The sequence below is a fragment of the Rhinoderma darwinii genome, chromosome 1 (genome assembly GCF_050947455.1).
Source record: "Rhinoderma darwinii isolate aRhiDar2 chromosome 1, aRhiDar2.hap1, whole genome shotgun sequence".
In the NCBI taxonomy this organism is placed as follows: domain Eukaryota; kingdom Metazoa; phylum Chordata; class Amphibia; order Anura; family Rhinodermatidae; genus Rhinoderma; species Rhinoderma darwinii.
This window is the reverse complement of record NC_134687.1, coordinates 307127519-307150483: the sequence shown is the minus strand read 5'-3', so window position 1 is coordinate 307150483 and position 22965 is coordinate 307127519. Positions and strand designations below refer to the sequence as shown.

At 42.9% G+C, this 22965-nt stretch overlaps 1 protein-coding gene across 2 annotated transcripts in view; it reads right to left on the bottom strand.

Annotated features, from left to right (window-relative positions):
* Positions 1 to 22965, bottom strand: part of NCAN (neurocan) — a 195766-nt gene that overhangs the window by 98426 nt on the left and 74375 nt on the right. For both annotated transcript variants that reach the window (XM_075825489.1, XM_075825490.1), the window contains exons 4-6: positions 7846 to 8020; positions 6217 to 6344; positions 5697 to 5984 (exon numbers count right to left, since the gene is read on the bottom strand). In XM_075825489.1, coding sequence (XP_075681604.1) covers positions 5697 to 5984; positions 6217 to 6344; positions 7846 to 8020 — 591 coding nt within the window. The remainder of the gene's footprint in view (positions 1 to 5696; positions 5985 to 6216; positions 6345 to 7845; positions 8021 to 22965) is intronic.

Below are 22965 nucleotides of genomic sequence, written 5' to 3'. Positions count from 1 at the left end.
TTTTTATTCTTGTCAAAGAAACAGCCTCTTGTACAACAAGGCAAAATACAAAATAAATCCTGCTCGTCTGAGCACTAACTAAACAAGATATTTATCTAACTATACCGATTGCCTTCCTACCAGGCACTGGACACAAAGTAACACAGGTCTTTACTCACATAGCATACAGGCTACTCCAGCCTTAGTAGTCTCCAGTCTGAGTCAGGGGTGAGACTCCCACACACTGTGTCTGCACCTTTTTATACACAGGTGCAGCTAATTGAGCAGCAGCCTTGTCCTACAAACAGAGATGGACTAGGGATTGGGGAACCTGCCCTGCTCTTCTCCAATCCAACTCCAGGCCCTTTTTTCCGGCTTTTCCTTAAGCCGAGATTGGAAAACTAGAGCTTTCTATTGCAAGAACTACTCATTCCCTGGAGCCTAGGATACATATGACAGGATTCTAGGGGAAATATACCTTCCCTCAATGATTTTACCTGTCACTGTCTCACATACCCTCTTCCTCTGTTCGAGCCCGTGGGATCGGACACATTTAGCTACAAGGCAGTGTGTCCTAGACAAAGCGTCAGCATTGCCCTGCAGTTTTCCTGCTCTGTGTTCCACAGTATATTTGAAGTTCTGCAAAGTAAGAAACCACCGTGTAACTCTTGCATTTCTCTCTTTAGCTTGACACATCCACGTAAGAGGAGAGTTGTCTGTAACCAACCTAAACCGACGACCCAATAAATAATATCTCAGGGACTCAAGTTCCCACTTAATTTCCAAGCACTCCCGTTCAACTATGCTATAGTTTTTCTCAGCCGGGGTAAGTTTTCTGCTCAAATAGGTCACAGGATGTTCCTCACCACCCACCTCTTGTGACAGAACTGCTCCGAGCCCCACATTAGAAGCATCAGTTTGGACAACAAACTCCTTTTTGAAGTCAGGAGTGACTAAGACTGGTTGGTTACACAGCTCTGACCTGCTTTTTGGTTGAGGGCTGGGGCCAGTTTTGGATAGCCTCAACTTTGTTGACCTGTGGCTTTATCACCCCTCTCCCAATTATGTACCCCAGATACCGTGCTTCCTCCAAGCCTAAGGAACATTTCTTTGGGTTTGCTGTTAACCCCGCGGCTCTGAGGGAGTTTAGTACTGCTTGTGCTTTTGGTAAGTGGCTTTCCCAGTCATCACTAAAGATTATAATGTCGTCTAGATATGCCGAAGCATACCGACGATGGGGTTTGAGGACTATGTCCATTAACCTTTGAAAGGTCGCTGGAGCCCCATGTAGCCCAAATGCTAAACAAATATATTGAAACAGACCATCCGGGGTGATGAACGCAGTTTTCTCTTTGGCGCCCTCCGTGAGGGGTACTTGCCAATAGCCTTTGGTTAAATCAAGTGTTGAAAAATACCTTGAATGGCCCAGTCTCTCTATTAACTCGTCAACTCTTGGCATTGGGTATGCGTCAAACTTTGACATCTCATTTAACTTGCGGAAGTCGTTACAGAAACGCAATGACCCATCTGGTTTCGGAATCAATACAATGGGACTTGACCATTCACTTTTTGACTCTTCAATAATCCCAAGGTCTAGCATTTTCTTGACCTCCTCAGATATGGCTTGTCTACGAGCTTCAGGGACTCTGTAGGGTTTCAAGTGGACCCGAACCTGAGGCTCGGTCACAATGTCATGTTTTATTATACTGGTCTGTCCTGGCAGTTCTGAAAACACGTCTGTGTTTCTCTGCACAAACTCTTTTGTCTCCTGTTTCTGTGGCTTTGCGAGGGATTCTGACACATACACATCTGGGTTAGGACTATAGGGGGTCCTTACTGCCACGAGGGTCTCTCTTTCTTTCCATGGCTTAATTAAGTTTACATGGTATAACTGCACTGTCTTCCTTTTACCTGGTTGGTAAACTTTATAATTTACATCCCCCACCTTTTCAATTATCTCATACGGCCCTTGCCATCTAGCAAGAAATTTGTTTTCTACGGTTGGCACTAAGACCAACACTCGATCACCAGAGTTAAAATTTCTAACTTTAGCCGTTCGGTTATACACCCTGCTCTGAGCATCCTGAGCTTGCTCCAAGTGTTCCTTAACTATCGGCATGACTGCAGCGATTCGGTCTTGCATCAACGTGACATGCTCAATTACACTCCTATAAGGTGTGGACTCTTGCTCCCAGGTTTCCTTGGCTATGTCCAGGAGACCACGGGGTTGTCTGCCGTATACAAGTTCGAAAGGAGAAAACCCTGTGGATGATTGAGGAACTTCACGTACAGCGAACATCAAATAGGGCAGAAGACAGTCCCAATCCTTCCCATCCTTACTAACCACCCTCCTCAACATGCCTTTTAATGTCTTATTGAATCTTTCGACAAGACCATCAGTTTGAGGGTGATATATAGAGGTACGCAGGTGTTTAATTTTCAGCAGTTTACATAATTCCTTGGTGATTTTGGACATAAAGGGAGTTCTCTGATTGGTAAGGATTTCCTTAGGTAAACCAGTATGGGAAAACATGTAAAACAACTCTCTTGCAATGGCTTTTGAAGAGGAATTTTGCAAAGGGACTGCCTCAGGGTAGCGTGTGGCATAGTCCAACACCACTAGGATATATTGATGTCCTCTAGAGGATTTGACTAAAGGGCCGACCAGATACATGGCAATTCTTTCAAAAGGGATCCCAATGATAGGCAAAGGCACCAGCGGACTCCTAAAATGTGGCATAGGAGCCGTTATCTGACACTCCGGGCAGGACTCGCAATACCTCGGAACTTCCGTATATACCCCCGGCCAGAAGAATCGTTGTAAGATACGCTCTCTGGTCTTTTCGCAACCTAGATGTCCACCCAGCACGTGTTTATGAGCCAGGTCCAACACCGTTCTACGATACGGTTGGGGTATCACCAGCTGTTCAACAACCTCCCCACTTACGTTATCTATCCGATACAGCAAATCCTGGTTAACCGCCATGTGTGGAAACACCTTATCAGCCCCTGGATGTTGAGGCACTCCATTTAATACCTTAGTATTTTCCCTGGCTTTTACCAATGTGGGATCGCTAAGTTGAGCGGTCCCAAAATTGTTACGTGATACATTTAACTCTGGTATCTCAGAAATTTCCTCCTGCTCATCTGTTTCACCAGCAAAAACAGCCAGAGGAAATTTATCAGACTCAGTGGTCACCCCTACTGCTGGCACCTCAGCATCTTCGTTAAAGGGTTCTGGGCTAATCACAGCGCACACATTAATACCATCATAAACATTTACAGTGGAGGTTACATCTTTCTTCCTCCACAAGTCCCAGAACACTGGGAAGTCTCTCCCCAGGATCATACTGTGCATCAGGGACTTGACCACACCCACTTCATGGCAAGCGGTTCTACAGGAAGTCTCTAGAGTGACCAAAGCGGTGGGGTATTCTTTAGTGTCCCCATCTATGCACAGGACCCCTATACTATGTCCGCTGAATGTTCCAGGGTCTATCAGGCTGGCATGCACTAGGGTAACCAGACTCCCAGAATCCAGCAAGGCACTCACAGTACACCCTTCCACTTTTACGACACACATTTGTTGCTCAGTCTCATAAACAGTCTCAGCAGAACAAACAGGACGTGCAAACAAGGATATTCGCCTTGCTGCATCACAGTCCATTGGCTCAGTAGTCAGGGGACAATTGGCAGCAATATGCCCAGGTCCATAACACCGCCAGCACTGTATGCGGCCCCGGTCCCCAACTTGAGACCCTGGTCTGGCCTTCAGTGTCTCTCTGGGATTTCTTCCCTCCATCTGCTCCCCTTCTGAGCCACCTCCCTTAAAGACATTTCTCACCCCTCTAGTAAATGGAACAGTCTTACCGGGTGCTCCGCACGATTTGCTGTTCCTAGGGTTAGAACATCCAGGCGGTAGTTCTTGGAGTAGATCCTGAGTAGCTCTGTACCTTTCAATCAGGTTCACCAGCTGTTCCGCATCTGTAGGATCTCCTTGACCAACCCAACGCTGAACCTTCAGTGGTAAGGAGCGGATGTATTTGTCAAGCACCACTCTCTCCACGATCTGCGCAGGGGTTGATTCCTCTGGCTGTAGCCATTTCCTTGCAAGATGGACAAGATCATACATTTGTGATCGCGCAGGTAGGTGTTCCACGAAAGTCCAGTTGTGCACCCGTCGAGCACGCACATTCATATTAACACCCAGACGGGCAAGGATCTCACCCTTCAGCTTGGAGTAATCCTTGGCATCCTGCTCATTGAGATCAAAGTACGCCTTTTGCGGCTCTCCGGTTAGGAAAGGTGCCCCCACTGCTGCCCACTGATCTGAAGGTAACTTCTCTCGTTCTGCCACTCGCTCAAACACCATGAGATAGGCCTCAACGTCGTCGGTGGATGTCATCTTCTGCAGAGATGTCTGTACCGCTGCACGAGTGGTTTGGGGCAAACCATGAGGCCCCGCTGACCTCTCCACTGAGGCCTGAATTTGGTCTTGCAAATAGCGATTAATTTGCTCCTGTTCTTTTAAGGCCAGTCTGTGGGCTTCACCCAGCAGAATATTGGTTTCAGCCTGTGCACGCATGGCTTCCTCATGCACCATTCGCTGAGTCGCGCTGGCTTCTTGCAGAGCTGTGCTTATCTTCCCCTGGTTGATATTAGCCTGAATCAGCTTTTTAAGTATTTCATCCATTTTAACAGTCTCTTTTAGCCCTGTTGCCGCCTTCACACAAGACATACACTTCCAAGCACTCTCGGGGAGAAAAAATTGTGTTGTTGCCCCTAGCAACGATTTTCCACTTGGAGCAGCAAAAGTCCTTTTAAATAGGTGTATGTCTCTTTAAGACCGTGCCCGCATCGGCCACCATATGTGAGGGTTTAGCATCAGGAGAGGTTGGTACAGCGGTTTCTTTGTAGCCAGAGACAGAGGCACCGTGCATTAAAAGTCATAACAGGGCTTTGCCTGTGTTTTTATTCTTGTCAAAGAAACAGCCTCTTGTACAACAAGGCAAAATACAAAATAAATCCTGCTCGTCTGAGCACCAACTAAACAAGATATTTATCTAACTATACCGAGTGCCTTCCTACCAGGCACTGGACACAAAGTAACACAGGTCTTTACTCACATAGCATACAGGCTACTCCAGCCTTAGTAGTCTCCAGTCTGAGTCCGGGGTGAGACTAACACACACTGTGTCTGCACCTTTTTATACACAGGCTACAGGTGCAGCTAATTGAGCAGCAGCCTTGTCCTACAAACAGAGATGGACTAGGGATTGGGGAACCCGCCCTGCTCTTCTCCAATCCAACTCCAGGCCCTTTTTTCCGGCTTTTCCTTAAGCCGAGATTGGAAAACTAGAGCTTTCTATTGCAAGAACTACTCATTCCCTGGAGCCTAGGATACATATGACAGGATTCTAGGGGAAATATACCTTCCCTCAATGACTTTACCTGTCACTGTCTCACAATATATATATATATACATATATACACATATATATATACATATATATATACACGTGTATATATATACACACATATGTATATATATATATATATATATATATATATATAAAATATATGGCAAAAATTCATGCAGTAGATCTCAGATGCAGTAAATTCTGTGCATGCATGGTAAATAATATTTATAACATAAAATACATAATACAATGTGATAATATATATCATGAAATAAAAATAATGAAACTAAATGATACCTTTGTAGCAGTAGGCCCCAAACTTCCTCTGAGGATGAGGAAATCCTGTTCGATTTACGTATTGATATAATGTTCGAACCCCTGGTTCTTCTCCACCGCAGTTTTTTCGTGGATTTCGTATTGGATAACGGACACTACTGTCTGCCAGCCAACCTGGGTCACACTGGTCCAAACCCTTTCTCCAAGCTGCATACAGCTGACCCACAGTGGCCAATGCCCCTTCATCAAGCAAGCATGAATTTCGGGCACCCTCTAGAGAGTTCCTTTCAGCCACATAATAAACATCACCTGCATAGAGATATCAAATATAAATAGGTAAGTAAAATCAGTAGATGGAACACAAGGCACATTTAGAATAATTTTTTCTGTTAGCTACTTTGTTTTGTAATAATGATATAAAAGCCTCAAGTCTATTATAATAAAATGTGAAGTGAATAAAATATATCACAGTATTCATGGGAATAGCGAGGCGGTTATTTTATGAGTGCTTATAAGTACCTCTCACACAGTAAAAACCTACCTAGGGGACTCTCAGTATAACAATACACGTCATAGGTTTCCTGTGGTCCTCGATCTCCGTATGTCCTAACACCGGGAACATTATTTCTGTCTCCATAGCAACCAGGCCTGGGTGTTTTGATTGGATACCTATAGAACAAAAACAGATACAGTATAATAAAACTGTAACGGTTGCGTTGATATTAGAAAGAGTCCGTTTTAAGGGGGGATGGAACGTCCAATTAATCTCTTTTGGTAGTTCCAGGTTTGAAAGGTTTTTCTCTTGCAGTGTTGCTATTTTCTTTGTATTGCACTGCAGGGTACTCCAGCACAGAGCCGAGTATGATAGGTTTATGGTCCTTCCATTACTCGTTGCTTTATAGTGAAAATAACCTTAACGAACCAAAGATTAACATTGCAAATATAGTCAGCAAATGTGAAATCGAACAACTTTGCATTCATAGCCTTCATTGCTGTTTTCATTTTAGAATTAGTTTTAATCTGTGCAGTGCAGAACTAAATCTGTTTTATGGAAACAGTCAACAAGATGCTGTTCATGTATCTGTGAGAAGCTTATTACTTTTATTTCATAATGGTGTCCTGCTGTGAACGAGTGATGGTCTCATTGTCTCATGTACAGCTTAATACCTTCCTCCCTGCAGCCAGACTGATAAACAGATGAATATTCAATGATAAAGCGCACCTCTAACCAAACATAGAAACTTGCCTTTGCTCCTTAAACCGTATTTGCAGTAACTCTGTGAAGCCTTTCTCTTGTAAGCTCAGCTATTTGGGCTTCAGACTTATCCAGCCTATAACATCTGGGACAGAAAGTAGCTATCTAATATTTAACATTGTAAGCCATAGTAACTCTCATGGGGTAATTTTTTCTGTCACCTATTAAAGGGGGTCTTTGGGACTTTTATGTTGATGGCCTACCTGTTAGATAGGTCATTAATATAAGATCAGTGGGGGTCTAGTGGATATCAAAGGGTTGTAGTTTATGCAAATGTGCCCCAAAGACGGTGTTTCTGGATGTTTTTTTTTGGGCGTACCTGGGTGGATCAGGGGTGTGCTTAAAGGGTTCCTGTGAATGGGGATTCAAATGTTGGGAGGTATGTTGGTTTTAGCCACCAAATGTTTGTTTTTCTATTAGAGATGTGTCAGACACACAAGAGCCTTGACCTTCATTTATAGCCTGAGGTGAGACGTTTTTTTTTGTTTTGTTTTTTTCAGTTTTTTTACAAAATGAAAATCAAGCAGTGTTCTCCAGTATGGTGACATTAGTGAGAGACAAAGACACCAGCTTCTCTTCCTATTTGAGTTTCAATAGAAATCAATGTAGCCTGCGACATAACTGCATGAAAAGAAAGGGAAGACGCAGGATATAATGTCGACCTTGAGACACTGACTCTGTATAGTTGTTATTCAACCCTAAATATATTTTAATCAGAGTATTTTAATATTCATGTGTTTAAAAGTTGATCTGCAGGGCGTATTAACCTGTCTAGACCAGGGTATTTTTGGTCTAAATGATCAGGAGAAATATAGAACGTTTTAATATTTGCTGGTTTAACTGCTAGTTTTAAAGATTTTTATGTCAGTTTTTGTGAAATTTAAAATAGACTAATGACTTAGAAATATATTGCACCTCACGGTTCGATCAGATAGCCATCCTGCATCACAATTGTCCAAACCATCCTCATATGCGGCCTGCAGCTGTGCCGGAGACGCGATGACCCCAGAGTTCTCCTCGCAGGATCGCACTGCATCAGGGAATGTCAGGGCATATCTGTTACTGGCAGCCCGGTAATGAAACACCAAACCTAAAAGAGAAAGAGCTAGAGGTTTAAAGATAATATCAGAGCCCAGCATGATACCATAAATAATTTCATGATTTGCTTACTTTTAGGTATTTCCTTATCCCAAACCTCCAAGTGAGCAGGAATAATAATGCAGCTTATGGCAGTTTTGTTACAATGCACCATAAAGCTACAAAGATTCCTATCACAGCAATGCTATTTCTATGTCTCTTTGAAGTTGGCACAGAAAAAAGTTTAATGTGAATGTCTCACATATCATGTACTATAGTACTGAGGCACAACATCCCACAATGGAATGTATTAAATAAAAAAAGATAATAGGCGTAAGATTAGCGTACCGCACCTACTATAGTCATTGTTTATCTTTTACAATTCACATAGAGTTTGTTGAAAAATGATTTGCAGGAATGAATGAGTAGTAAAAATCTTAATTTCGGCCAATTTCATTAGTAAATCAACTCTTCTTTAACCTAATAACAACAAAGTACTTTGCTGTTCATTGTCTGTTGGCCTCTTCCCCATGCTTGGCCACTGCTCCATACAATTTCTTGCTCAGATGTGCTGGTGGGGAAGGAACCGGGCCTGGGGTCCCTTGTTCTAGCAATTGGGGGTGACTTAGAGGTCAGACCCCCACTGATCTAACATTTGCTACCTATCCTGGGGATGGGTAATAAACACTGATGACTGTAATACCACTATAAAAAAAAATGGACGAAAACCTTGTCTCCCCTGGCTACGCTCACACCACGTTTTTGCATCCTGTTGTGCTGTACTGTTTTGTTTTTTTAAGATTAAAAAAAAATTGACCTTTTCATTTTCACCCTGTTGCCATTAAAGATGTAAACCCTTCTTAGATATTTATGGCATATCCAGCTGTGGAACCCTCACCTTTCTCGATAATGAGTGTCCCCCGACCCCGGCCTTCCTGGTGAAGTGGCCGCTGGCCGCCACATCCGGGCAGAGACTGTGTGGAGAGGTGGCCGGTCTTACAGAAACAGTAGCTCGCTGTGCTACGCTGTTTTCGTACCTCCCATAGAAGTGAATGGGAGTTACAGAAATAGTAAAGCACAACAAGCTATGCTGATTCCGGAACTGCTACACTGTTTTCAATAAATCCCCTCCAATTGGAGTTACCCAAACAACGTAAAACAGCTTCACCAGGACCTCTGTTCTCGGGAAAAGCGAGGGTCTCAGAGCTGGGACCGGCATCTATTAGACATTTATGGCATTTCCTGTGTATATGTCATAAATGTAGAAGATGTGAATACCCTTTAAAGGGGTTATCCGGGACTTCTGATTGGTGATGCTGCAATTAACGACCGATGAAGAGGAACGTAACCGCTGCAGGGACTTGCAGGACCGAAGCCTTGAAGAACAGTCTCAGCACTGGAATGGAGTGGCACTTCAGGGGGTGAATAACTGCTAGTTTATTACACTCCTCAACATTGAAATAGCAACACCAAGAAAGACAAGCCGTAAGGTTATGCAAATGTAGGAAGTAGCAGGTGTCGCTAAGATCTACAAATGATCAAATTTTCAAGCACCTAGCTCCAATCTGTGGCATGTGGAAGGGCATAAAAGCCAGATTGAATGCAGTTTTTTAGCCACATGAAACCTCAAAAATCTGATCAAGTGGTGTGGGATGATTGCGCGATGCCTCCTGTTCATCGACATGCCAGTTATCACCCCTTGTCGCAAACTGAGAGGAACAGTATCTTTGAACTGAGAAACCTTGATTTATTACTCCAGCAAATCACAATGGGCCAAGGCCGAGATGTCAGCATTGTTCAATGTTGCGTGTCCCGGAGGTTGGGAAAACAACAATGGACAGGAATGACAGCAAGACGTGCGCGGAGGTGAACTTCTGCACAGACGAATTGGAAGACTGACCTAGGGCGGCAACTAGTGTTGACACAAACCATCAGAAGGCGTTTGGATGACATTGGGCTACGACCGAGATGTCTAGCTACAGGTGTTCAATTGACCACACACCACTGCTCTCAAAGGCTAGAATGGTGCACAGCAAGATGGCAATGAAGGCTCGAATGGAGGTCTATCCTCTTCAGCAATGAGTCCCGCTTTGTCTCGGAGACAATGATAGCCGGAGATTGGTCTGGAGACCATGTGAGCAACGCCATGAAGAGGTCTTCGCAAGTTAACATCATACCGATCCTACTCCTGTGACTATGGTTTCGGGTGGCATAATGTACGGTAGCCGAATGCATCTATTCTTCATTTCAGGTACACTTAGGCTGGGTTCACACGACCTATTTTCAGGCGTAAACGAGGTGTTTTACGCCTCGAATTACGCCTGAAAACACGGCTCCAATACGTCGGCAAACATCTGGCCATTCATTTCAATGGGTTTGCCGATGTACTGTGCCGACGACCTGTAATTTTACGCGTCGCTGTCAAAAGACGGTGTGCGTAAAATGACAGCCTCGTCAAAGAAGTGCCGGACACTTCTTGGGACGTAATTGGAGCCGTTTGTCATTGAATCCAATGAAGAACAGCTCCAAATTACGTCCGTAATTGACGCCTCGCAAAATGCGAGTACAAGCAATTACGTCTGAAATGCAGGAGCTGTTTTCTCCTGAAAACAGCTCCCTAATTTCAGCCGTAATTGACGTTATCATGTGCACAGAACAGCTCGGCATTACATTGATTTGGTTGTGGAACCAGTGGTACGGCCATTTCTCCAAAGTTTCCCAGAAGCCGTTTTTCAACAGGACAACGCCAGGCCGCATGTTGCTCGTGCTACTGTGAGCAGCCTGCGTGGCCTAAACGTGCTTCCATGGCCTGCAGCGGACTTGTCTCCCATTGAGCATATCTGGGACGTCATTGGTCGGCAATAGTAGCCAATCTTGATGATTTGCGTGCCCAAGTGCATTCAGCATGGCATAACATTGCTCAGACAACCATTAATAACCTCATTGATAGCATGCCAAGTCATGTAAGTGCGTGTTTTTATGTGCGTGGTGCAATCCTATATCTATTAATCCTATGATTTCAAAAAATTCTAAAACTTTTCCTTCTTGGTGTTGCAATTTCAATGTTGAGGAGTGTTTTTTAAACCATCCCCTGCCCTGCTGCCTATTTTGAAAAGTCCCGAATAACCCCTTTAACTTGTATTGTTAAAAAAACAAACCATGATCTGCCTGGATCATGTTCTTCAACAGGACATAAAAAAAGTAGCCTACATCATTTTTCATGCCCTATTGCATCCAGTCTTAATAGTAACTATGACAAAAAAATAAAACCGTACTTTTTAAAAGGATGCAAAAACATGATGTGAACAGAGCCTTAAATTCTCTCCCTCTATGGGTGTAAAAAATAAAGGACTACTTCTTTGATAAAAAGATCAGTAAAGTTCAGAGAAAAAAAAAGTCTGTTTGTTCAAAAAACATACACACATATTGGATCTTTATTTATTCCCAAGTGTTAAAGGTTTTTGTAATTGTGCTAGTTCAGAACGTTTTAAGATTTTTAATGGCGCCCATCAGGGTTGTCCATTATCTCCATCTCGATCTTCGATCTGGCTATAGAGCCATTGGCAATAGCACTACGCGCAAATAAAAATATTTAAGGCATTGTCTTTAATAAAAAATCATATTTAACTACTTTATATGCGGCTGACCTCATCATTTTCTGTACGAATCCGATGGGCTCGCTGACTCAGATTAGACAGATAATAAATGTTTTTTTTCTCAAATATCCTATTATAAGCTAAATGTGCATAAATGCCAGGCGTTCTCTAATAATCTTTCAGATCAAGCCCAGAATGATTTAAAACAAGAATTTAAATTTCACTGGGTTAAAGGAGTCCTTACTTATTTAGGCATTGAAATCATTCCAGATGTTGACCAAATGATAAACCTGAACTCTAAAAAACGAATCAAAATGGTGAGGGATGATCTGCAGAGTTTTGGGAAGGGTAAACTGTCCTGGTTAGCAAAGATAAACGCAATAAAGATGTTCACCCTTCCCAGGATTCTGTATATATATTGCTGCCTACCTCTATACCTAACTATTAAAACAATTAAAATACTCCCAAGATCTTTTACTGGGATATATCTGGGAAAGGAAACACCCAAGAGTGGCTAAAACAAACTTATTTCTGCCGATGAAAGGCGGAGGAGTAGGTTTTCCGAACCTATTGATATATTACCAAGCTTCAACTCTGGAAGCATTGTCATTGTGGTGGAGAGGGGGAGAAGCCAATTCCTGGTCCGAAATAGAACAGGGTATGATAGGTGGAACTGGAACACTGCGAAAATTCTTGCTCGCACATAAACTGGGTCTCCATACCTTAACCTGCACCTACCACGTAATGATGGATATACTTCAGGTCTGGAATAAGACAAGGGTAGAAGGGAATTGGTTCAGTTTTGAACTTAGTGATTTAAAAATATTGCATATTGGCAGATGCATTTCAAATAGCCGATATAAATTTTAGCTCTCTAATGGTATTCTTTCCTTGAACGATATACAAAGGAGCCATTGTCTCCTATCCTTTGAAGAACTGAGGGAGAGGTTTAATTTGGAGGCTTCGGACTTTATGTTCTATTTTCAGGTAAGAAGCATATGCCATAAATATCAACTTATTGAAAAACTTTCCAGTACTAGGAGTATGTGCCCAAAAAATAATGAATGGCTGGGGAATAATATAGGAAGGAAATCTGTCTCGTATATATAATGCGCTGGTAACTAGGGGCTATAATGCTAAATGTACATTTATAATCAAGTGGGAACAGGATCTAAAACAGGATTACTAAATAGAAAACTGGCAAAAGCTGTAAGGTATGCCTATCAAAACACTTATTGTATAAGCCATATTGTAATATTAAAGAAAATACAACTGAGAAGGTACTATTATCTGACAAGCTTAGCAATACACACAGAGGAGCAAGCGGCCCTCTGTTGGAAACGTTATGGATAAAAAGGGATCTTCCGCATGTGTGGTGGTTTTGCCCTTTACTTAAGCAATTCTGGCTCGATATTTTCTCATTAATATCCAAACTGTGTAAAAAAATGATCGAACCTAGGCCAGAGTTGGCGCTACTTCACATTGGATTAGATATTATCCCAGGATGGGCCAGGTGGTGTGTTAGTAAAATCCTGTCTGCAGCTCGCAGTCAAATATTAGTACACTAGAAGTCTGATAAAATCCCCCTGATAAATGAAGTAATTAACCGACTCAATGTTTATTTTCAATATGAATATTGGATGGGAGAAAATAATAAGAAGTCAATCTATCAAACTAGATGGAAGATTTGGATGGAGGAAAAAAATCTATTTAAAGGGTATATGATCCATTGGTAAGAAAGGAATCAGATTGTAGAGTGCAGTCCTGCCTTGAGCAGGGCTATTCCTAATATCTGTAGATATAACAATAATGGGAAAATTTCTCTTTTTATCTTAATTAACTAACTCCATCTTTATATTCTTTTCCTATCTGTTTACTTTCTTTTCCTTTTTTTTTCATTCTCTCTTTTTCTATAATAATTTAAATGTGTATTTTTATCTTTTATTTCTTCTGTGTTTCGTTGTATGGTGTAAATTTGATAAGGAAAGGGGGAGAGAGGAAAGATGTGGTCTAGGGTGACAATAGACAATAGTGGGTGAATACTGTGAGGAGGTTGAAACCTTGTGGGTGGAATTACAAAGGGAAGTAAACACTGAAAAAATTACTTTTGGTGTAATCTATAGACCCCCCAATATAACTGAAGAGATAGAAGGTCAAATATATAAACAAATGGAGCGGGCTGCACAGGCGGGTACTGTAGTGATAATGGGAGATTTTAATTTCCGGGATATTAATTGGTGTCATAGTTCGGCTTCAACTGCAAAGGGGAGACATTTCCTCAACCTGTTGCAGGAAATTTTTATGTGCCAGTTTGTGGAAGACCCGACTAGAGGTGAAGCTCTGTTGGATCTGGTCATTTCTAATAATGCAGAGCTTGTTGGGAATGTCAATGTTCGTGAAAACCTCGGTAACAGTGATCATAATATAGTTATATTTTACCTATACTGTAAAAAACAAACACAGGCTGGGAGGGCAAAAACATTTAATTTTAAGAAAGCCAATTTCCCCAGGATGAGGGCTGCAATTCAGGATATAGACTGGGAAGAACTAATGTCAAATAATGGGACAAATGATAAATGGGAGATTTTCAAATCTACTTTGAGTTATTATAGTGCAAAATGTATTCCTATAGGTAACAAGTATAAACGACTCAAATTAAACCCCACATGGCTTACACCTTCTGTGAAAGGGGCAATACATGACAAAAAAAGGGCATTTAAAAAATACAAATCTGAGGGTACATCTGCAGCCTTTGTAAAATATAAAGAGCTTAATAAAATCTGTAAAAATGTAATAAAATCAGCAAAAATACAAAATGAAAGGCAGGTGGCCAAGGATAGTAAAACAAATCCTAAAAAATTCTTCAAGCATATAAATGCAAAAAAGCCCAGGTCTGAACATGTAGGACCCTTAGATAGTGGTAATGGGGAGTTGGTCACAGGGGATCAAGAGAAGGCAGAGTTACTAAATGGGTTCTTCCGCTCTGTATATACAACAGAAGAAGGAGCAGCTGATGTAGCCGCTGCCGGTGCTGTTAATATATCAGTTGATATACTGAATTGGATGAATGTAGATATGGTCCAAGCTAAATTAAATAAAATAAATGTACACAAGGCCCCGGGACCAGATGGGTTACACCCTAGAGTTCTTAAAGAGCTTAGTTCAGTTATTTCTGTCCCCCTCTTCATAATATTTAGAGAGTCTCTCATGAGTGGTATAGTGCCAAGGGACTGGCGCAGGGCAAATGTGGTGCCTATTTTCAAAAAGGGCTCTAGGTCTTCGCCGGGTAATTATAGACCAGTAAGCTTAACATCAATTGTGGGGAAAATGTTTGAGGGGCTATTGAGGGACTATATACAGAATTATGTGACAATAAATAGTATTATAAGTGACAGCCAGCATGGTTTTACAAAGGACAGAAGCTGTCAAACCAACCTGATTTGTTTTTATGAAGAGGTAAGCAGAAGCCTAGACAGAGGGGCCGCTGTGGATATAGTGTTTTTGGACTTTGCAAAGGCATTTGACACTGTCCCTCATAGACATCTAATGGGTAAATTAAGGACTATAGGTTTAGAAAGTATAGTTTGTAATTGGATTGAGAATTGGCTCAAGGACCGTATCCAGAGAGTTGTGGTCAATGATTCCTACTCTGAATGGTCCCCAGTTATAAGTGGTGTACCCCAGGGTTCAGTGCTGGGACCACTATTATTCAACTTATTTATTAATGATATAGAGGATGGGATTAATAGCACTATTTCTATTTTTGCAGATGACACCAAGCTATGCAATATAGTTCAGACTATGGAAGATGTTTGTGAATTGCAGGCAGATTTAAACAAACTAAGTGTTTGGGCGTCCACTTGGCAAATGAAGTTTAATGTAGATAAATGTAAAGTTATGCATCTGGGTACGAAAAACCTGCAAGCATCATATGTCCTAGGGGGAGCTACACTGGGGGAGTCAATTGTTGAGAAGGATCTGGGTGTACTTGTAAATCATAAACTAAATTTCAGCATGCAGTGTCAATCAGCTGCTTCAAAGGCCAGCAAAATATTGTCGTGTATCAAAAGAGGCATGGACTCGCGGGACAGGGATGTAATATTACCACTTTACAAAGCATTAGTGAGGCCTCATCTAGAATATGCAGTCCAGTTCTGGGCTCCAGTTCATAGAAAGGATGCCCTGGAGTTGGAAAAAATACAAAGAAGAGCAACGAAGCTAATAAGGGGCATGGAGAATCTAAGTTATGAGGAAAGATTAAAAGAACTAAACCTATTTAGCCTTGAGAAAAGACGACTAAGGGGGGACATGATTAACTTATATAAATATATGAATGGCGCATACAAAAAATATGGTGAAATCCTGTTCCATGTAAAATCCACTCAAAAAACAAGGGGGCACTCCCTCCGTCTGGAGAAAAAAAGGTTCAACCTGCAGAGGCGACAAGCCTTCTTTACTGTGAGAACTGTGAATCTATGGAATAGCCTACCGCAGGAGCTGGTCGCAGCAGGGACAGTAGATGGCTTTAAAAAAGGCTTAGATAATTTCCTAGAACAAAAAAATATTAACTGCTATGTGTAGAAATTTTTACTTCCCCTTTCCCATCCCACTTCCCCTTTCCCATCCCTTGGTTGAACTTGATGGACATGTGTCTTTTTTCAACCGTACTAACTATGTAACTATGTAACTATGTAGGGTTGAATTAATAAATAACTTTTATTGATCTGCATTAAAAATTGTTAAAAGTCCATTGGTGCGAACTGGTATGTGTGAGTGATCCCCAAACTCACATACCATTGGCCTGAAAAATTGGAGTTGGTGTGATATTGAGTGATTTCACTTTGTATAGTGTTGAGTGATTTCACTGTCGCTATTGTTCCATTGTAGTACACGTATCAGCTCCAGATGGGTTGAAGTGGAGTCAAAATATCAATTTGAGCAGTATGTCAGCTAAAGGAAATCAGCTATGCTAGAAAGTGGGCTAGTGTAGTATTTGCTGCGCTGTTGTAACAGCAGGCAGCTGGGTAAACTTTAAGTTGGCCCTGAAATAACTAAATGCGCAGATGTATTATTGGCCACGTGCACATCTAGCCTTAATGCTGCGTTAATAGTAGGAAGTTATCATAGCTCGAGAAAATTTATATATTTTATAATATTATGTTGAGTGATTTCACTCAGTGTTAGGCTGAGTGATTTCACTATCACTGATATTCCGTTGTAGTGCACATTCCGCTGAACTGTGAATACAATTTTTTTATTATTTGTATTGTATGGCTCCAATGATGTGAAGTGGAGTCCAAGTATCAATTTGGACAGTGTGTCAGCTTAGAGAAATTGAGCTATGCTAGAAGGTAGGTTCGTATGATTATTGCTGCGCTGTTAAAACAGCAGGCAGCTAGGTGCACTGAGAGTTGGCCCTGCAATAGCTAAATGAGCAAATGTATATTCGGCCACATGCACATCTAGCGTTATTGTTGCGTTTATAATAGGCAGTTTGAAGATACAGACACACCCCCACGCCGCTGTCTTGCCAAAGAGCAGCAACGTAGAGAGCGGCTATGATGTATGCTGCTATGACCGCTAGTTGTAAACCCAGAGGCGGCGGTGTGCAGCCGTTCTCCGGGTCGTGTTTGGTATTAGAGCGGTTTGTAGGTGGGTCCGATGACCGCGCTCAGCTGTGAGCCGAGAAGCGGTCTAAAGAGTTAGCTCAGTGTATAGGCTGAGTTAATGAGTGGGGCGGTGAGGGCTCGAATACCGAGACCCCACAGTCTCCCCACACCAGGCCTACGGTCTAAGTCCGTGGGTGAGATAAATTATCACCCCGGGAGGGCTGTACACTGAGTCACCAGCCGTCAGACCTTAGCGTGGCGAGAGGTGAGAGAGGTGCCCCGACTGTTCAATGTTAAGCAGCGGTACACGCTGCAAGTGAGTAGTGTAGTGCACTGGAAGGGTATTGTTCACACGGCGGGGGTCCGTAACGGCTGAAATTACGGGGATGTTTCAGCCTGAAAACATCCCCGTAATTTCAGCCGTACCGGCATGTGCAGGCGCTTGAACGCCGCGTCAATTACGGCCGTAATTAGCGCTGCTATTCATTGGAGTCAATGAATAGCGGCTCCAATTACGGCCAAAGAAGTGACAGGTCACTTCTTCTACGCGGGCGTCAATTTACGCGCCGTCATTTGACAGCGGCGCGTAAATATACGCCTCGTGTGAACAGACAAACGTCTGCCCATTGCTTTCAATGGGCAGATGTTTGTCAGCGCTATTGAGGCGCTATTTTCGGGCGTAATTCGGGGCAAAAACGCCCGATTTACGTCCGTAAATAGGCCGTGTGAACATACCCGAACAGTTGACAGCCGTATTGTGTAGAATACTTGCGAAACGCGCGTCGGGTGCTCAAATCCACAATCCTTTGGTGCTAACAATTTGCCAGAGCTGTCTCTGTTCAGCTCGCATTAGCCTACGCTACACAATACGGCTGACAGCTGTCAGCTGTTCCAGTGCGCTACACTACTCACTGACAGCTGTCAGCCGTATTGTGTAGCGTAGGCTAATGCGAGCTGAACAGAGACAGCTGCTTAACATTGAACAGTCGGGGCACCTCTCTCACCTCTCGCCACGCTAAGGTCTGATGGCTGGTGACTCAGTGTACAGCCCTCCCGGGGTGATAATTTATCTCACCCACGGACTTAGACCGTAGGCCTGGTGTGGGGAGACTGTGGGGTCTCGGTATTCGAGCCCTCACCGCCCCACTCATTAACTCAGCCTATACACTGAGCTAACTCTTTAGACCGCTTCTCGGCTCACAGCTGAGCGCGGTCATCGGACCCACCTACAAACCGCTCTAATACCAAACACGACCCGGAGAACGGCTGCACACCGCCGCCTCTGGGTTTACAACTAGCGGTCATAGCAGCATACATCATAGCCGCTCTCTACGTTGCTGCTCTTTGGCAAGACAGCGGCGTGGGGGTGTGTCTGTATCTTCAAACTGCCTATTATAAACGCAACAATAACGCTAGATGTGCATGTGGCCGAATATACATTTGCTCATTTAGCTATTGCAGGGCCAACTCTCAGTGCACCTAGCTGCCTGCTGTTTTAACAGCGCAGCAATAATCATACGAACCTACCTTCTAGCATAGCTCAATTTCTCTAAACTGACACACTGTTCAAATTGATACTTGGACTCCACTTCACATCATTGGAGCCATACAATACAAATAATAAAAAAATTGTATTCACAGTTCAGCGGAATGTGCACTACAACGGAATATCAGTGATAGTGAAATCACTCAGCCTAACACTGAGTGAAATCACTCAACATAATATTATAAAATATATAAATTTTCTCGAGCTATGATAACTTCCTACTATTAACGCAGCATTAAGGCTAGATGTGCACGTGGCCAATAATACATCTGCGCATTTAGTTATTTCAGGGCCAACTTAAAGTTTACCCAGCTGCCTGCTGTTACAACAGCGCAGCAAATACTACACTAGCCCACTTTCTAGCATAGCTGATTTCCTTTAGCTGACATACTGCTCAAATTGATATTTTGACTCCACTTCAACCCATCTGGAGCTGATACGTGTACTACAATGGAACAATAGCGACAGTGAAATCACTCAACACTATACAAAGTGAAATCACTCAATATCACACCAACTCCAATTTTTCAGGCCAATGGTATGTGAGTTTGGGGGTCACTCACACATACCAGTTCGCACCAATGGACTTTTAACAATTTTTAATGCAGATCAATAAAAGTTATTTATTAATTCAACCCTAGACCACATCTTTCCTCTCTCCCCCTTTCCTTATCAAATTTAGCTCTATATGGTGGTGTACACCAATGTGGTCCCCCTAACCTATTTTCCCTGGTGAGACAGGTGATCTTAACCAATTGCTTTGTTGTATGGTGTATTTGATGTACATTTGTATGGTATTTATTTTAGAAATAATAAAAAAAAAAACGAAAAAAAATACATACACACTGTCTATATTCAGAGAGAATGTTTAGTGGTGCACAGAAAAACCCTTGCTGCCAATTAAATTTTAAAAATTGCTGTTCGTAAAAATGAATTGAAACTCACTTTATGGCTGCCATATCAACAGCATCTTTATTACCTTATGGAATTTTAGCATATGCAATAACATTCATCATCACCAGCCTGATGGCAGAGAGAACAAGGCGACGGATGCCTCTCTAAAGGCGATGGATACTCCTCTGAAAACAACGGATACTCCTCTGAAACCCAATCTGATCATTGTGTTATTGTGTTACAGCTTTTTGTAATCTTTTATGAAAAAAGACAAAATGGCCTAATATCACACCAGCCTTTGGAACCAGGACCACAAACTCCCCTTTTCCCTTGTGGTTAAAGAAGTGGTCCTTCTTTCCATCAGAAGCTACAGTAGGTCCTTCTTGTTTCTTTCTATAGTTACAGCAGTACCCCTCCCTTTCTACTAGTAGTCACAGAAAGTCTACTGGTTACAGCAGTGTCTCCCTTTCCAAACAGTAGTACCAGTTGGGACCCCTGTCTTCTGCTGGCAGATTCCATATGTCAGCAGACTATTCCTGGCTGTTGCATGTAGTTTTTTGCTCCTGCATCGGTTTGCTAACAGAGATTGATGCTGTAGTGGCGGAGCACGTGGTGGCAGTTGCATTCTTTTTCCCCAGTAGGAGAGGTCTGGGACCGTCTCTGCCAGAATACTTGGTGGGGATGCTGTCAATGACAGCATGACTACACGTATTCTGCTGCGGTTGGAAGCACTGCCAGCAATTTTACGTAGGACAGGGAGCAAGACCTGTACAGGGACCAAGACTTGGGGTCAATTTTCTAGTTGCCATGGTGACTGTTTTTATTTTCTAGCCTTGTAGTATGTCTTAATAAGCTTAGGAACAATCTTACATTTTCAGTCACTTTTCTCGGTTTAGCATTACAGTAGTCACTTCACTGTCAACAGAGTGTAAAAAAATTAATAAATCCTGGTTATCCTTTTGATGTATTGTTACAATAGTGACAAGATTAGTTGCCGACATGACAAAATGAAATTATGGTCCAGCCTTTTTGCTATTTGATAAATGACTTTGAACATATCAGAGCAATAACATACAGTACAGCATGTGTCCCTCTAGAGGTGTAGATAAAAGGAACAGTTTATATAAATAGCAGTAAAGCTTTATATATTGCTAGGTTATAATAATACACCAATAGTTTAGACTTGTTAAAGGTTATGTCCAGCTTTGAAAAATGGTGTTGATTAAAACTTCCTATTATTTTGTGTCTACAACTCTTTGTTTAGTTTACAGCTGCTTATTATCTCCATGGTAACAGACTACAAATATATAGTTGCCAACATTTTATATTTTTCTCCAGAGACACTTAGGCCGAATGCACACGCTGCGTATTAGCGTGCAGCAAAACCGCAGCGTAATACAGTACCAGCAAAGTCTATGAGATTCCAGGTAATCTCATGTCCACCCTGCAGTATTTTTTGGGACGTAAATCGACCCGCGGTGCGAATTTTCAAAACCGCAGAATGTATCTTGCGATTCCGCTTGCAAATTCTATCCCTGTAGTTCTAAAGAAATACGCAGCAAAACCCACAGCATGAAAACGCAGTTATTTACGCATCAAATGTAACAAATGCACCGAAAAATGCACATAAAAATGTACATGTAGGTGCGTCTTTTATTGCAAATTTCTCAGTTTACTGCGGTTTTGCTGCGTATTTTCCACAGCAAAATACGCTACGTGTGAATGTAGCCTTAGGGTTGGCTTTTTCGGTGGGTGTGTTTGATGGGGTGTGGCTTATCTGGTGGGTGTGGGCAATGGGCGTGGCTTTCTTACCAGAATTTCTGCATACAAATACACGAACAAAAATTTCTGCATTAGTTTGGCTGACAACTATTATGGTGGCCAGTATCTCTCACTGGTAATCCGGTTGTATACAGGCAGCTGATGTCTCCCTTTATCACAAGGGCTAGACGATATGTGCTGACCACTACTTGTAGCATAAAAACCAGCGTAGATAGTGCCACACTCAGTGCCCCTTGTAGATGGTGCTCCACACTGCCCACAGTAGATAGTGCCACACACCACTCCCTGTAGATATTGCCTCACACTGTTTCCTGTAGATAATGCCACAGTGCCCACTGTAGATAGCTCCACATGTTTACCCTGTAGATAGTGCTACAGTGCCCTCTGTAGATAATGCCACAGTGCCTTCTGTAGATAGTGTCACACACCCCCTGTAGATAGAGCCACACAGCCCCCCTGTAGATGGTGCCACACAGCCCCTTTTCAGATAGTGCCACAGTGCCCTCTGTAGACATTGCCACAGTGCCCTTTGTAGACATTGCCACAGTGCCCATAGTAGATAATGCCACAGTGCCCTCTGTAGATATTGCCACAGTGCCTTCTGTAGATAATGCCACACACACACCGGTATATAATGCCACAGTGCCCTCTGTAGATAATGTCATAGTGCCCTCCGTAGATAATGCCACAGTGCCCTCTGTGGATACTGCCACAGTGCCCTCTGTAGATAATGCCACAGTGCCCTCTGTAGATAGTGCCACACACCCCCTTGTAGATAGTGCCACACACACCCCCTTGTAGGTAGTGCCACACACACCCCTCTAGGTAATGACACACCCCCCGTATATATGGACAGACGACAGGGGCTCCTCCTGGACCGGAATCCCCGGTCATGGCGTTGTCGACGCTCTGGCCGGGGATTCATCTCCCGGAGGAGCCCCTGACGTCACTGTCCATATATGAACAGTGACGTCAGCGTCTACCATCTAGGAATCCCAGGACAGAGCTCCTAGATGGAGCCCCAATGGAGCTATCTACAGGGAGGGGTGTGTGACGCTATGTACAGGGTGGGTGGCGCTATCTATAGGGGGGCTGTGGCACTATCTACAGGGGGTGTGTGCGGCACTATCTACAGGGGGTGTGTGGCACTATCTACAATGGATTTCAGTCCAGGAGTAGCCCCTGTCCTCACTGTCTCTATATGGACTGTGACGTCAGGGGCTCCTCTAGAAGAGGATTCCCTGGCTAGTACATCGGCAACGCTCTGTCCGGAGATTCCACTCCTAGACAGGAGCTCCTCTAGGAGTGGAATCCCGAGCCAGAGCATTGCTGATTTATGGATACATTAATGTTTGTGGCTGGAATGTAGTTTTAAGTGGTTCTGGACTTGTAAAGATGCAAAAGGCATTATTTATTCGACTATTCCACTCAGGACCTCATCTACCATGAGGCGAGTTGAGCCTCTGGCCTCAGGTGGCACCCTGCCAAGTCTTAGAGGGGGGGCATTACAGAACTGCTAGCCGAGGTCCCC